The sequence below is a fragment of the Oncorhynchus gorbuscha genome, linkage group LG03 (genome assembly GCF_021184085.1).
Source record: "Oncorhynchus gorbuscha isolate QuinsamMale2020 ecotype Even-year linkage group LG03, OgorEven_v1.0, whole genome shotgun sequence".
NCBI classification, from domain to species: Eukaryota; Metazoa; Chordata; class Actinopteri; order Salmoniformes; family Salmonidae; genus Oncorhynchus; species Oncorhynchus gorbuscha.
Genome location: NC_060175.1, coordinates 74,260,670 through 74,277,949, shown reverse-complemented (window position 1 = coordinate 74,277,949; position 17,280 = coordinate 74,260,670). Strand labels below are relative to the sequence as shown.

The window sequence follows — 17,280 nt, the reverse complement described above, 5'->3', positions numbered from 1 at the left end:
GGGATTAAAAATGCACTATGTAGAAATTGCTCCACCATTTCCTGTTGCTAAAATTCTAAGAGTTTGTGACAGAACAAGCAATTATAGTGTAGAGAAACATGGTACCATCTAAACTGCTGTGAAATATATTTTCCGTAACCAAAATATTGTATTTTCAGCTGTTTGAAGCTGGTGTACCATACCAGTAAAAGACGCAAAAATGAAACTAGCAAGTGAGAAATAACTTACATACGTTCTGCTTCTTAAACTTGCTTTCAATGAGAATGACAGATCTATAACTACAGTTCTATGTGGATTTGGTTGGGTCACACAAAATGTTGCCGACTGCAGCTTTAAGAAAAAACAGCTGGATAGGCCTAGTGTTATTGGCTGAAAGGAAATCAGTAGCCAAGACCCATTGTCTATAAGTAGAGAGAGTACTAACAGAAATGAAGGGAAATGTAGTATATCAGGCTACTGGTTTAAAGGCCTAAGAAGCAACAATATAAAGCATCCTGCTCGGCTTGACTGTGTATCTATGAAAAACACAGATACATTAATTTATCCTATTCTGTTACATCAACATATGATATGTTCAATTTATCAAACAATGAATCCGATGTAAATATTGCTGGTAACAAAGCACGTTTAGATCAGTCACTATGCGCATCTTTTGCGCAGTGATGATTGTCCATAATAGACTCAATTATTTTAATCCTATTGGTCAACATGACACGCCGTTAAGGAAGTAGGCGCCGTCATTCAGCAAGTCGGGAAAATGAAAGCGCACAGCTGCAATGTTTATATGCTGGCGTTCGTTCTTTGTGGATTAGTATACGTGTTTGTTACAGCAGACGTACAAGAAACAAATCAGGTGAAAGATGCCGAGGGCCAAACCCATGCCGTGGAAGAGGAGAGGCAATGGGAGGCTACCGAGGTCGAAACGAATCTATCGTTAACAGATACTCCAAGCGACAACGAAGCTGACCATGTTCAAACCTATGACATCCCCGCACCACCTCCCGCAAAAGACTAAATCCAAGAGGCCGCGGAAGAGGAGAGGCGGGACTCCCTCGAAACGAACATAGTAGATGTTCCAAGCGACAAAGTTGACCATGTCTCTGACACCAAGAAAACCCTAGACGAACCTCCACCACCGCCCGAAAAAGACCGGTTTCGGGAAGAGTTGGTGATCAGACCATTGCATTCTGGGGATACTTACGCCAGCTTCCAGTTCCGAACCTTGTGGGATACGGACTTCTTGCGAGGAAATAAAGGTAAAGAGTTTGATTTGAAATTATATTTGGGTCAATCACATAATGTTTTCGTCATCTATCTAGTAGCCACACTGGGACACTAGCCATCAGTGCATCAGTGCAGGCTTTTGTTCCAGCACAGCACTAAGCATATTTGATTGAACCAAACAATCAATGGCTTGAGGAGTTGAATAGTTGAACAAGGTGTTAGTGCTGGTAGGCTATGTTGACTGTTGCTTAGTCTGACTAATCAGACTTGTAATACACAATTAATTGATAAATACAGTCAAACTAATGCCTGCAAAATTGTGTAGATGTTCCTTACAAGCCATAATGTTGAATAAAATTACGTTTTTAAACTTACTCTTTTGGTTGTCTGTGCTATTTGTCCTTCAGCTGCTCGAAAATTGATACAAAAATGTTTTGTTTACCTGACTTTTTAGTTAGCTATTGCAACCAGCATGCCATGCCAATGGTATATTCTGAATCAGGGTAGGACGGAGAACAATCAACACTTTAAATTTTATTTTTGAAATGTTAAATTCCTATTTCAAATTTTTTTTAAATAATAATATGTGGATTGTTCTCTGTCCTCCCCCGATTCAGAATATACCATGTTCATTGTCATGGCATGCTGGTTTCAATAGGTTCTCTCGTTAATAGCTAACTAAAGTTGGGTAAACAATACTATCCTGTGTATATTCTTCTATCAATTTTCGAGCAGCAGAAGAACAACTAGCACAGACAACTGGTAGAGTAAGTTGAAATGTCATTTTATTAAACATTCTGGCTTGTAAGGAATATTTATACAATTTTGCAGGCATTAGTTCCAGGCTGTATATACCAATTAATTGTCTATTGTGAGCTGATTAATCCGAGTAACTTGCTGTGCATTCACTGTCATCAGTACTTAGGCCCCATGCCTAATTTGCCCGACAGTTATGTCCAAGTCAACATACTAGTGTTATATGCAACTCACTGTTTTTCCCCCAAATGTATATTTTCAGTCTCCCACTACCAACTCTTCCTGAAGTCTCTGGGCCAGGTGATTTCGAAGTTCTCTGTGAGTGAGCTCCACATCTCCTTCACTCAGGGCTACTGGAGGACCATGCAGTGGTGCCAGCCTTTCCTACCGTCGCCCCCTGGTGCCGAACTGTGGGTATGGTTTCAGGACACTGTAACTGAGTGAGTGTGTATATACTGTATATTTAGCCACACATGTTCACTTTCCTTACTGTTGAAGATAACATATCAGCTATATATCTGTCATCATGGTTGGTAGTCGAATATATCCATACGTATGTGTGGCGCTAGTCTCACCCATTTTTGTAGTGACAGCCTGCATCACTTTCATTTGGCCTATTGAGTCTTTGACCAGGAATGTGTCACAACATTTCACAGCCATGTCTTTTTGTCACTGGTGGCAGATACTGCCATTTTACCCATTGTCATTTCTCCCAAACTATATTAGCATTGAAATTCTATTGAATTATGTCATTTCGTGCGTTGTCTTGTAGTGTGGACATTGCCTGGAAGGAGCTGACCAACGTCCTCTCAGGGATCTTCTGTGCCTCGCTGAATTTCATTGACTCCACCAACACGGTGCAGCCCAGTGCCTCCTTCAAGCCTCTCGGCGTGGGCAATGGTAAGTGTTAATGGGATATGTTTTAATAAATGATTAGAATATTATACTGTGAAACATAACTCTGAAACCATATGATTGTATGGAATTGATTAGAATCATTAGGTTATTTTAATGCTGTGTTTGGTTTTAGTCAGTAGAATTATATATCCGGGAGTGTAGTTCTTAGTCAGAATGAATGTTTTGGTGACAATATGTCTAGTATCTTGATAACAGACTGTCTGAGCAAGATTTGGTGCCGACCTTGGCTGGGGGCACCGAGAACTTCCCAGGGTCTCTCTCTATCTTGAGAGAGGGCGGGAAGAAGCTATTCTCACGGACTCCCCTAATCTCTGTTGACTGGGTATCAGGACAGTGTGGGCGTAGGATACCTAATGTTTTGTGTGGAAGTATGTGTGTCACTATAAATGAAGGTCTTTGTACTGTGCACACCAGAATGTTCTCGTGAATAAACATTTGACTATTGTGGACTGGCCTCTGTCTGTTTTCATTCCAACCAGTATCTTACAAATTCCGGTCACAGACTGAGTATTTTAAATGAATTGGTTTATGATCACTGAGAACCTAATTCTCGTGACAGTAAGGCACCCAAGTCTCTAGAGTAGCTAGCTTGCCTCTGAACAGAGAGCAGGCTCGTATTCATAAGGGATCAAATGGAAGAAAACGATCTGAAATGGGGAGGTATTATCTGTAATGATCTAATGAGAAACACTTTTCTACGGTATGCCTTAATGAACAAGACCACGTGCCAACCAATGCTTTGCATATGCACTCAAAGGAATCATGACGCGGTTATGGAATTAGATAGTACAGTATTATTAAAGATGTGAAACTATACCGTGTTGATGTGTGATTCTCCATAATGCTAAGTGTTGTGATGTGGACCTGTGTGTCATGCACCTGTATGTGTGTCCTGTATACGTCCTCTGCTATACAGTAACGGACCAGCGCTTTCTGCGATATGCTGTGTTGCCGCGGGAGATCGCTTGTACTGAGAATCTGACGCCGTGGAAGAAACTCCTTCCCTGCGGCACCAAGGTACCAGTCCGTCTTATGTTGGATGGTCTTATGAATGTCACATTTACCAAAAGCGTAGTATTGTAGTATACTAAATCTGAAAAAGGGTGCGGAGGCTTCCTTCTTCATGTTCATTAGGCACTAAACAGGGGAGGAAAAAAACCAGACTAAAAGAGGGAAGGACTACCTGGACTTGTTCTAAAATGGCCATTCTCTTTATTTATTTTGCTACGTCGTGCCCTACTAAACCCTGATTTGTGGTTAGGTGATTATTTTAAAACCATTAGCATGTAGTGTTATCCTTTTATTGGAATAGACTTAAAGTCTGTGTGCGTGTACGTGCATGCGTTGTGTGGGGATTAACCATGTTCTTCATGTTGCCCATCTCCTTTCTCTAGACTGGTCTGGCAGTCCTAATGAACTCTGAGAAACTCTTCCACAGCAGCTTCTACTCCCAGGCTCTACACATCACACTTGTGTGTCAGGTGAGGTGTATGTATGTACAGTCTTCAGATGTATGTATCATTCTCTCTCCTATTATTCTGACATTTAACATTCTTAAAATAGTGTTGATCCTAACTGACCAAGACATGACATTTTTACTAGGATTAAATGTCAGGAATTGTGAAAAACTGAGTTTAAATGTATTTAAACTTCTGACTTCAACTGTATATTATAGCTACATAGTTATGAGGAATACTATAACCTTCATTATGTGGTCATCCATATCAAAGAAAAATAACCATCACATTCTTTTGTGTTGTCTTTCTAAAGTAATCCTGTAGAAAATACCAAGCCACTGATTTCACCTTCCATCCTACTTGTAATCCCGTTCGAAAACCTGTCACTGTTGATTAGTCTGAGCATTTATATGACACTCGGCTACTGTTGTTTCAGGACTGGCAGTGCAAGTCCACAGCATGGGAGCTGAGACAGACACTGAACGTGGTGTTTGACCTGCACTCCTCTGGCCAGGGCAAATGAGGTGAGAGAGGCCTCTCCTCATTCAGTATTATACCCCTTTCACATACTGAGCTGAGCCAAGCTGTACTGCGCTGGCCTGGTTATGCCTCCACCATATAGTTGCTGGAAACGTGGACAGTGTGAATGGAAAATATCTGAGCCAGTACAGTGTACGTCGACTCTATAGTGTGAAAAGGGTATTACAAAAAATATTAACGCCACATGTAAAGTGTTGGTTTCATGAGCTGAAATAAAAGATCCCGGACATTTTATTTCTCTAAAATGTTGTGCACAAATTTGTTTACATCACTGTTAGTGAGCATTTATTCTTTGCCAAGATAATCCAGCCACCTGACAGGTGTGGCATTTCAAGAAGCTGACTAAACAGCATGATCATTGCACAGGTGCACCTTGTGCTGAGGACAATAAAAGGCCACTCTAAAATGTGCAGTTTTGTCACACAAGACAATGCCATAGATGTTTTGAGGGAGTGTGCAATTGGCATGCTGACTGCAGGAATGTCCACCAGAGCTGTTGCCAGAGAACTGAATGTTACTTTCTTTACCATAAGCCACCTCCAATGTTGATTTCGAGAATTTGGCAGTACGTCCAACTGGCCTCTCAACTGCAGACCACGTGTAACCACACCAGCCCGGGACTTCCACATCTGGCTTCTTCACCTGCTGGATCGTCTGAGACCAACCACCGGGAGAGCTGATGAAACTGGGTTTGCACAACCAAAGGATTTCTGCACAAACTGTCAGAAACCGTCTCAGGGAAGCTCATCTGTTTGCTCATCGTCTTCACCAGGGTCTTGAGCTGACTGCAGTTTGGCGTCGTAACCGACTTCAGTGGGAAAATGCTCACCTTTGATGGACACGGTTGAGATGTCTACTCTTTACAGATGAATCCCAGTTTCAAATGGCAGACAGCGTGTACCGCGTCATGTGGGCGAGAGATTTGCTGATGTCAACATTGTGAACGAAGTGCCCTGTGGTAGTGGTGGGGTTATGGTGTGGGCAGGCATAAGCTACGGACAATGAACACAATTACATTTTATTGATGGCAATTTGAATGCAGAGATACCGTGATGTGATCGTGAGGCCCATTGTCGTGCCATCACCTCATGTTTCAGCATGATAATGCATCACCCCATTGTAACGTTTGTCCTCTTCTTCTGACGAGGAGTAAGAGAGGTCGGACCAATGTGCAGCGTGGTAAGTGTCCATAACGATACTTTATTTACATGAACACTAAACTACAAAATAACAACGTGAAATACTGAAACAAACTAAACAATCCCGTGTGGCACAAACACTGACACGGAAAATAATCACCCACAACTCAAAAGTGAAACCAGGCTACCTAAGTGTGGTTCTCAATCAGGGATAACGATTGACAGCTGCCTCTGATTGAGAACCATACTAGGCCAAACACAGAAATCCCAAAACATAGAAAAAGGAACATAGACAACCCACCCAACTCACGACCATACTAAAACAAAGACATAACAACAGAACTAAGGTCAGAACGTGACACCCATGTCGCAAGGATCTATGCACAATTCCCGGAAGCTGAAAATGTCTCAGATCTTCCATGGCCTGCATACTCACCTGACATGTCACCCATTTGAGCATGTTTGGGATGCTCTGGATTGACACGTAGGACAGGGTGTTCCAGTTCCCGCCAATGTCCAGCAACTTCACACAGCCATTGAAGAGGAGTGGGACAAAATTCCACAGACCACAATCAACTCTATGTGAAGGAGATGTCGTGCTGCATGAGGCAAATGGTTGTCACACCAGATACAGACTGATTTTCTGATCCACACCCTACCTTTTTTTTGAGTATCTGTGACCAACAGATGCATATCTGTATTCCCAGTCAAGTGAAATCCATAGATTAGGGCCTATTGCATCTATTTCAATTGACTGATTTCCTTATATGAACTTTAACTCAGTAAAAAGTTTGTGTTTATTGTTGTTCAGTGTAGTATCACCACACTATTGCTAAAACATGCTGGTATTGCCAAGATGTACAATATCTTCCTCTCTGACACTGCTTCATGTAGGTGCATTTGCATGTTGGCTATATTTTGCACAGTGAAAATGGCACATTTTTCAAATTACATTTATTTTAAGTGAATTTCAAATTGCAACACTTTACAATAAAATGAAGGAGATAAGTTATGTTCATTTTCATGTAAAAGTAATTTCTTTCTACTGTGGTGTACAGACATTGCCCTTCTAAGCTCCATGAAAAAGACTGGTCAATGCATTTAGAAACATACAAAATGGAGGACATGAACATGACGTGTTGGGTTACTGGGTGTTTCCACAGAGTGGTCCCTGTTCAAGATGTTCTCTCGTACCCTGACTGAAGCCTGCCCCCTGGCCTCCTCCAGTAAAGTGTACGTGGACGTCACAGACAACCCTCAGGTAAGTAACATTACGTGACTAACGCTACATGACCGCATACTTTACACAACCAACTTTACATTACCTCAAACTTTATATGAATCCAAATTCTATTTAGTTAGCAGACGGTCTTACTCAGAATGACTTAGTTACTTCATACAGTCAAGGAACAGAGCATGAATTTTGAGTTTCAAAAGCAAATTCTTCTGAAGTAAAAAGAAAAGTCAGCAGTCAGCACCAATAATACGTACCAAAGTTCAAACAACTATCAACACTCCATGGTCTTCCTATTGAAATGAGCCTTTCTCAGACTGACCTCTTTGTGCATGCCAAGCTTTAGTCCAATCACTGACATACCTGCTACAATGGTGCATCGCAAAAGAAGTTGGCTGAGCATCGAGGGGGCGCCTGCATGTTTTGTTTACACTAAAACACCAGTCAACACTACTTGTATAGAGTAGTGCAATGGGGGCTGGCTCTCAAGCTGTAGGGTTCAAACACATTCTCCAGCTTGTTGTCACCTACAAGGGATCAGAGATCTGGAGTGAGGTTCACGTCAGGGCGGGCAACTCCGTCAGATTTGATATAACGCGGAACACTACAAAGACAGGCCAATACCATCATTAGTTAGGCTTTTAAGCAGACCCTTGTTCAAATTAAAATATGAATGAGTTTCTATTTTAATCATGTTCATGTTCTTCTGTAAACTGGACTGTAATTCAACAACAATCTATTCCTGCCAACGAGCGCCATTGTGCTACATGTATTTGTGGAATGAAAACCTATTTATCTCTATCAATCCTATGGTAGTTGAGCAGGAATAGATTGTTGTTGTTTTTCCCCTTTAAAGGGGGAGCAGTTTGAATTGAGTCCAGCCACACCCCTGTTGAGCCAGGCTGTGGTGCTGGGGGATCGGAGAACCTACTCGGTCTATGACCTCACCAACCAGGCAACGTTCGGACAGACGCGCTCCCTCAACATGCTGCTGCGCTGGAGAGCAGCCGAGAGTGGTGAGTGAGTGACACCGGGCAAGGACACGACTCCATATGTGGGCTGCGTTTCATTCCAGAAAGATGTTCCCTCGACTGTCTGTTCACTTCCCGTACACAAGTGGAATAAGAAACAGTCCCTATTCCTCTTGTGTATTTATTTTAATTAAAAAAACTGCTCAATCCAATTACAATGCTGTTACTAAGGTACTAAGAAACAGCATGTTAATATGTTGTTGGCAATAGTATAATTTGCAGTTACTACGAAGTATGATCATGTAATGTACGTGTTACAGAAAAGGGAAGATTTTCTGATATGAAGGAATTTTGATGTAGGGCCATATAGAAATTATATATATATATATATATAAGACCATATAGAAATATATATATAGACCATATAGAAATTCTATTTCTATTTTAGTAATTCTATTTCTATTATTACGGGCTGCAGACGGAGGAGATCCACACCCTGGTGTACAATCACCACACATACCGGGCCTTCCCTGTGCTCCTGCTGGACACCGTGCCCTGGTACCTGTGCCTCTACATTCACACGCTCACCGCACCAGCAAGTGTCGCGACAACAAACCCAGTGAGTACTGCTGCTGCACACCTGCTGACACTGTTTCAACTATGCCTGGGTCTAGTTCATTAGGCACCAAACCTGAAGAAATCGGACTAAAACAGGGAGGGACTACCTGGCTAAGTCTAACATGAAACGATGGTTTTCGTTTTCCGTTGCAACACATTTTCTGTTGGGTCCCCTACTGAACATGACCCCGGTTCCTTTTTGATCAACTAACTTTTAGATTTGTGCACTTTGAAGAAGTAGGGCCTAATGTTGATATGAATTTCAGCTACCTATTGATAGCTCTTGAGGGAAAGGCCTATCTGCCCACATGGGGAGAACATTCTTCACTATCATAAATGTGTAACTAATAGATACGCACACTACATGTTAATGTTTTTAATTGTATCTTCTGTGTGTAATGTCTTTATTTTTAAGCCTTGAGAAAATTGAGACATGGGCAAGACAAACATTTAAGTGCCTTTGAACATGGTATGGTAGTAGGTGCCAGGCGCACCGGTTTGTGTCAAGAACTGCAACTCTGCTGGGATTTTCACGCTCAACAGTTTTCCGTGTCTATCAAGAATGGTCCACCACCCAAAGGACATCTAGCCAACTTGACACAACTGTGGGAAGCATCCCTGTGAAATGCTTTCGACACCCTGTAGAGTTCATGCCCTGACGAATTCAGGCTGTTCTGCAGGGTGCAACTTAACATTAGGAACACCTTCATGATATTTTGTGTATATTCTTACTTACTTGCTTGTCTTTCCTGGTTGTGCAAATAAATACATGTTTCCTTTCTTCTTCTCTACCTAGGTTACATCCACTACCAGCCGTCCAAAGGCAGCCTTCAGCCCCACCTGCTGGAGATGTTGGTCCAGCTGCCTCCTAACTCTGTGACCGATGTCACCATGCAGTTTGAGAGGGCACTCCAGAAGTGGACGGAGTACACCCCCGACCCCAACCATGGCTTCTACATCGGGTATAACTTTGACTTTATTGAAGTCTACAGAAATAGAAGATATGCATTTGTCTATGCTACGGGTCAAGTTCTGTTTTGTCTAAAGAAATGCCAATTGTAATGGGAATTTGGACAGTTAATGTACTCTTTGTCATAACTTTGAAGTGTTGTTTGCCTATAATTGCTGTCATAGCTTTTAGATTTGCTTCAGAACTGGGTTCAAATACAATTAGGAATCTTTCAAATTCCTTTAGCAATTTGCAGTTTTTCTGCTATTGGTTCCGTTGTCCCAAGCAAGCTCAATCAAGCCCAGCTAGTATGAAGTTATTTTAAATATTTGTCTCGACTTTGATTCTGAATGAAGATGGGGCCTTGGCTAAAATTGAGATACCACTTGATTGTAGTCTGCAGATATTCAAGTTTCCAGTAGCAGATATTTGATGAAATGTTGTCCCTCGCTTTAGGTCTTCTGTTACCAGCGCTCTCGTGCCCAGTGTTGTCGCCATGGATACCAACAGCACCCAGGAACACCCGCTTTTCAGCAGCTTGTGAGTCATTAGGCTGTTTATTTTCTTTTAAGTACAGGTTGAACACTTACGTAGCAGTTGTCTTAAGTGTTTTAGTTTATCACCTGATGTAATGCAATTTTTAAGAAAATATCGCCAAATAAATCTTCTTTTGGAAGTAGTGTATCATTCCTCAATTCCATTGATTTTGAATGCAATTGACCTCCAACCCTCATAGATTATTATAATTCATTTCTGTCTACCCAGTTTCCCGTGTAAAGAGGAGTCCAGTTACTTCATGCGGGTCTACACGGAGCCTCTGCTGGTGAACCTGCCCACTCCTGATTTCAGCATGCCCTACAATGTCATCTGCCTCACCTGCACCGTGATGGCCGTGGGTTACGGCTCCCTCTACAACCTCCTGACCCGCACCTTCCAGGTGGAGGAGCTCGAGCCTGGCCAAACGGCTAGGCAACATCATCCACAGGCTCAGGGGTGTGCCACTGCTGTGATGGGCCAGAATGCTATCATGCTAAAGCTAACAACATTATCAAGCACATTTTTGCGGTGGGGCAATGAGGTCAGTGATTACACCACTTGGGAAACGTGAAGGTAAGTTTCAGGGAGATGCTACTTTAAACATGGGAAGCTTCTGCAATAAAAACCAAAACTCTCAGTTCTGTTTTGTGGAGGACAAAGAAGTGAAACATGAGACTTTATGAAGTGTCATGGATTCGAAGGCATTTTCTCACCGTGAGGAGCAGAAAGGGTGGCGTTTCTTCAGTGCACTACTACTGCTGGTGTAGTTGAACAGATAATAAGGCCTTTTTAATGTTTGTAACGAAGGAACCAAAGTGTTTTCTGCAGGTTTCAGTGGGGAAAGTTGGCTGCCAGACGCGGCAGCAGATCACAGCAAGATGTGATATATCTGTAACTGGAAAAAGTAACGAGCCATTGCTCTAGAAAGATCTGATGCACCTCTTCAATCTGAACAGAAATAATATTTGTACATTAAGTTGATGTTGAAAAGTTAAGTGCACTGACTTACAGAGCTTTCATAACCAGTTAGTTGGATTTCTGTAAACGTTTCGTTAATTGCTCACAGAACCAGTCAACATGGTTGTACTTGAAGAAAACCCAACCATCTCTACAAGAAACGGCCATTGATTTGACCAGATTTGTCTTAGCTTTGTCTGTGTTTATTATTGACGTTTTTGTGTTCTAAAAATGGTGGAAACTTTGGTAAGCCTTTCTAGCACAGATACCCACAACTCAACTTTAAGAATTTTGCTATGCATTGTTTAAGAACTGATTTACTAAGACAAATATACCCTTAATACTTTTGACTTTTTAAGACTGCTCATTTTTTTGTGTACTAAAACTGCTGTTGATTCTTCACATTTTACCGAACAGCATGAAAATGTTTGAAGATATGGGGTAACCTGGGCTATTTGTCTTTTTAATAAAATTGACAACTGTCCAAACATTTATTTTAAAAAGTCAAGTCCTACGGTTTCATAAGAAGAAATACATGGAGGCTTGTGGAGAACATAGAAAAAAGGATTGCACACTTGAAGAATGATGTGGACTCGCTCATCCCAGTCCAAAACAGTACATTTGGACTGATAGAGAACTCCTGGAGGATAAATGAACACTTGGCCGCTGAGCATGGATTGGATCAACTGTACCGTAATCCAGTTTAGGAGTCTTCACGACATAACATAAGCAGTCATAACAGCTGATGTAATTCTATGATGAGCCATACAGTATGGACCTATTCAGGCAGATGTCATTTCAAAAAATGTATTTTACCTTTATTTAACTTGGCAAATCAGTTAAGAACAAATAGTTATTTTCAATGACAACCCACTTGTTCCTAGGCTAACTAGGGCAGAACAACAGATTTTCATAATCAGGGCAGAACAACAGATTTTTACCATGTCAGCTCGGGGATGCGATCTTGCAACCTTTTGGCTTCTAGTCCAACACTCTAACCACTAGGCTACCTGCCGCCATTACAGAACATTTCAGATAGAAATGTATCATGAACAGATATCATGGTCTACTTTATCAGATAAAATGGAGCAGACACTTTCCCTAGTCTATTTTAATACACCCAGTTCACTTTCTGTATCCCATCTCACTTGCCTCAGCTGTGGAAGTGTGTATGTGAAGGGGAGGGAGCGGATGATTCTTTTCTCTATAAACAAGCTTGGCCTCACTCCTGCCAAGTTCCAACAGAACACAGACACACAGAGGTCTCTTTCTTTGCAAGTCAGCAATTTCCTCTCGCACGTGTTTGGCACTAGAGTGGGGGGGAAAAAAGCCCTCAGCATTCCAAATAAAAAGCCTTGTTTATACCTGCCGCTAACAGGCGTGCTGTGTCCTGATCTTCTCCACATTCAGATTGTGCCCACATTTTCAGACATCTGTCTGCACGTGGTATTAAAATGTGTCTCCTATCTGTCCAAGGTGTACGCATTGTGACCAGATTTCCTGGTCTATCCCTGTATGCAAATTATTTGACTGATATTCTTATAATATAATGTTTATTTAAATGTACATATTGATGCCACAAGTCTATTGTGCCACCTGTAAATGATAGAGGGCAGGATAATGATGATTTAAATGGTTTCACTGACCAGAGCCGTCTACAAATTCGTGCCTGACTACCTCCGGCGGTGGGCAGGATCAGGACAAAGGATGCATGTTAGAACCAGGTATAAACAGGGCTAATGAGGGTCATGTCCGGTTTAATAGCTCTGCTGAACTCAGTCCATTTAGACTGGGAAGTGGGTATACACTGGCAGGGAACACAGAAACGTTGTGCAGAGTTGGGGGAGGTGTAGTAACACTAGAAACCTGAGTGCTCCAGACAAATCCCTGACCAAATAGAAGAATAAGCACTGAATCTGGTGGAAAGACGGAACGTGTACATACTTGAGCAATTTCCATTCTTAGTGTGTTCCATCATTTGTCGCCGTAGCTCAGCGCCGGCATAAAAAGGCACCCTGGAAACTAGATTTCCACCAACAAGGTAATACATGTACTGGAATGTATATAAAGGCTGCACATACCGCTTTATTGATTGGAATACGAACCAGTACAACCCCCCCCCCCCTAAAAAAAACAACAAGCATTCCTCTTCTTGGAGGAGAACTCTTCTTTTTTTTTTTTATGATTTGAGGAGTCTATGAGTGTTGTCACTTCTCTCCAGACCCAAAGATTGCTGTCCTATGAGCAGGGCTCACTGCAGGCGTGGCCGCAGGTTGTCCGGCAACACTTCTGTTCCTCGGGGCACTGGCCGTCATGGTAACAGAACTCAGCACACATGGGGGTCCCCTTAGGCAGGGCACAGCGACCAGGTTTCACTAAGGCAACAAAAGAAATGTGTTTCATTATAAAGTAGCAACATACTGTAGGTTTATGGTAGCAACAGCCTACACTGACTATTCCCATTAAAGTTTTACAATTACAATGACTTGGAATCTTTCTTATTCTATAGCTGGAATACTCAGGGTCATATATATAGACTCTGTGTGTCTGCATGGTCTCTTGGAAATGTTCTTAATTGAGTGTCTCAGCTCTAAAGACAGTGTATGTGAAATATATTGATCTATGTGTATGTACATTACAATTTCCAGCTTTCTTGTTTCCAGAATAATGCAGCAATAATGAACACAATAGATGGGTGTATCTGTCACTCTGGGACCATATCCTACCTGTGTACGGTGCAATGCACTCATGCCCACATCCATTGTGGCAGCATTTTTCATCATTGGGGCAGTCACTGTCATTGGAACAGAACTCGGCACACATCCCTGAACCCCATCGTCTGCGAGGGCACACTCCAGGCTTTGCTTTGGGACAACATAATTTGCAGAGCAGACGTGTCAGGGAACCCAACTTACCATGAAGAGACATGAACCACTTTCTGAAAATCTGTCATATTTGTGACTAGATATTTGGTCCCCATCATCAATGTTTCCCTCAGCCCTACGTTCCCTCAGCCCTATGTTCCCTCAGTAATCACTGAAACAATTTCAATCAAAACTGGCACAAATGCTTATTGTTATAAGGTTACAAAAAAATATGATTATTTCAGCATCTACACAAATAGTTAAGTAATAATATTCAAGGGTATATGGGACCTATTGAATATGTGCAATCACTTTACCTTGACCTTTTGTCAATATTACAGACAAATTGTATTTTCTAAGATAGATTATTATTCATATTTGTTTTGCATCTACTTAAGTAAAAATACATGTAATGCCTTATCGGATCAATTCTATGCAAGGTACAAACACATGCATCTTTAACTGTTATTGGTGGTTCTTATTCATTCATGCAACATTGGAGCAACTCACCAAAAGACCTGTGTACATCAAGGATGTGAAAGATATACACAATGTAAAATATTTGTTTTCAGTTTTTCCTCATCTGAACCACGGGTACATTCCTTGCTCCTCCAAAAATAATAGATATTGAGAGATTTTGAAAAAAGGTTACTCTTCTCATTTGGGTTTAGAAGACAGAAAGAACTGAGGGGATTTAGGGCTGATGGAACATAGGGCTGAGAGAACATAGGGCTGAAGGAACATAGGCTGAGGAAACATAGGGCTGAGAGAACATAGGGCTGAGAGAACAGGGCTGAGGAAACAGCTGAGGGAACATAGGGCTGAGGAAACAGGGCTGAGAGAACATAGAGCTGAGGGAACATAGGGCTGAAGGAACTTAGGGCTGAGGGAACATAGGGCTGAGAGAACATAGGGCTGAAGGAACTTAGGGCTGAGGGAACATAGGGCTGAAGGAACTTAGGGCTGAGTGAATATAGGGCTGAGAGAACATAGGGCTGAAGGAACTTGGGGCTGAGGGAACATAGGGCTGAGAGAACATAGGGCTGAGAGAACAGGGCTGAGGAAACAGCTGAGGGAACATAGGGCTGAAGGAACTTAGGGCTGAGTGAATATAGGGCTGAGAGAACATAGGGCTGAAGGAACTTGGGGCTGAGGGAAGATAGGGCTGAGAGAACATAGGGCTGTGGGAACTGAAGGAACAAAGGGCTGTAGGAACAGACATGGTCCCATACCAACCATTAGTTTGTGCGATTAACGGGGGCTGTGTTTGAGAGACAAGGGCGGATCCTGAAAACGGTTCTTCTCACAAAAACATCTGTAAACTCTGAACGGTTTGCGCTACAAACTATTATGAACCCCACTAAAAAACTGAGATGCTCACAAACACGCACTGTTTTGCTCTACGAAGCTCACAAGCCGCACAAGAGTCGATAGAAAGCAAAGGCTCTGCTACATAAAAGATCATAGGACACCCCCGAACATATGTCTATAATACTGTAATAAGCTCACATTGTTGCTGTCAAAAACTTCAAACTCCACACAGTTGTCACTGACTAGTTGGACATGAATTTCTCACTAAGCAAAACATTTCTGTAAAAAATGTTTTTATCAGGTTATTGTTTGGTGGACCTAAGTTTTTGTTGTTGACATTAGTCAATGATACTCATGAAGGCAACAAATGTGTCATTCTTTTTCATTACATTTCTACTAATACTTTCATTGTACTGAAAAGAAAATCGTAAAACACTTAATTGTGAGGCTAAATATGAAGGCTGTACATATAGATCAATAAAAGTAGTGAAAAAACAGATATCTAGGTATCCCTGGGCCTGATAAGGTTAATAAGCCAGTCAGGTTCTTCTTACTGAAGGCAGGTGGGACACACACTGCGCCGCAGTCAAATACGCAGCATTTGTCATCTCCAGGACAGTCCTCATCGCAAAAGCATCCCTTTTGTGATGGCACCACGTTCAGAAGCCGCGGGCACTGACCTGCCTTTGGGAGGATTGGCACTGTGAGAGAGCAGGAGGAATCGTTGGAGTGAACTTGGGCGACCTCAAATCAAGTTAATTAAGGTGTAATTACAGAGTAGGCTACTCTAGCAACATTACGGCAATGGATTACAAAAACAGAAGCTTTTTCGTTCATTTTCGGTACCGGCACATTCAGTGTAGGCTATGCGTAAAATGGCCAAGTGTAAGGCTGGATTGTTACAACCAGCAAAATTAAATCCTAATGGCTGGCTCGTGTTTTTAGTAAGTAAAACAACACAATAAGATGCTAAATAGCCTATACACAATTAGGCCTATATAGGCTAGTCACTTGTGTCTCACATCACAAAGGTAGGCCTACATGTCAAATGGCATCTTAAAAAACGAATCAAATTGCCTTACTTTGTTTCATGAAAAATAGTGACAAATAATGCAAAGTCATTTTAACAACTCACCTGTAGAATTGCCTCCAGTTTCTGCAGCAGAGATTATTTTCAAATCAAAAGCCAGCAAAACAATAACCAAAGCACAAAGCGCTGACGAATTCATTTCCAAGCTGACTCCAAGACTGTACTTGGAGCAAATAGTCCAAATAGATTTCATAGAAGAGAGACCTGGACCGCGTTCAGTATGAAAAAACGTTGGGCATCGTTCAAATAAACGGAAACGGGGCAGTTCTGAACGACCAGTTGAAAAACGCGGAGGGGTTGGGTTGTTGTTTCAGGCCAGGGTTGAAGAACGCTCTCAGCATAACTGATAAAAATATATATGAACGCCAGCAAGGCCGCTGTCCTTTAAATACTTAACTCATTGCTTCATGCCACCACACCTTATTAAATCTCAGTGAGTGACACCCGCCACACCCACCAAATGGAGCAAACATACGTCAAAGTCTGTTCAAGAACGTTTTGGGGAAACGTGTCGTTCAGTACAAACCGTCACGCAACGTAGCAAACGTTTATTCGAACTGAACGCACCCCAAATGAGAGCCCAACGCATGAGGAACAATAGACCTGCAGGGTCCCTATGTCCCTCATTTTACATTCCGAGTTCGGATCGAACACTTGCTTAGGTCACATCTAATAACAATTATTAAAGAGACAATATGGAACTTTTTACGTGGGT

At 41.9% G+C, this 17,280-nt stretch overlaps 1 protein-coding gene and 1 pseudogene across 1 annotated transcript; one reads left to right on the top strand and one right to left on the bottom strand.

Annotated features, from left to right (window-relative positions):
- The first annotated feature begins 465 nt into the window (after positions 1-465).
- Positions 466-13,776, top strand: LOC124031888 (annotated as a pseudogene).
- LOC124031889 (perlwapin-like) lies at positions 13,366-16,915 on the bottom strand. Its single transcript, XM_046343681.1, has 4 exons — positions 16,611-16,915; positions 16,030-16,176; positions 14,027-14,164; positions 13,366-13,675 (listed from the first exon to the last, which is right to left on the bottom strand). The coding sequence occupies exons 1-4, from the start codon at positions 16,756-16,758 to the stop codon at positions 13,539-13,541; spliced, it is 570 nt and encodes a 189-aa protein (XP_046199637.1). The 5' UTR covers positions 16,759-16,915; the 3' UTR covers positions 13,366-13,538.
- Between the last annotated feature and the right edge of the window lie 365 nt (positions 16,916-17,280).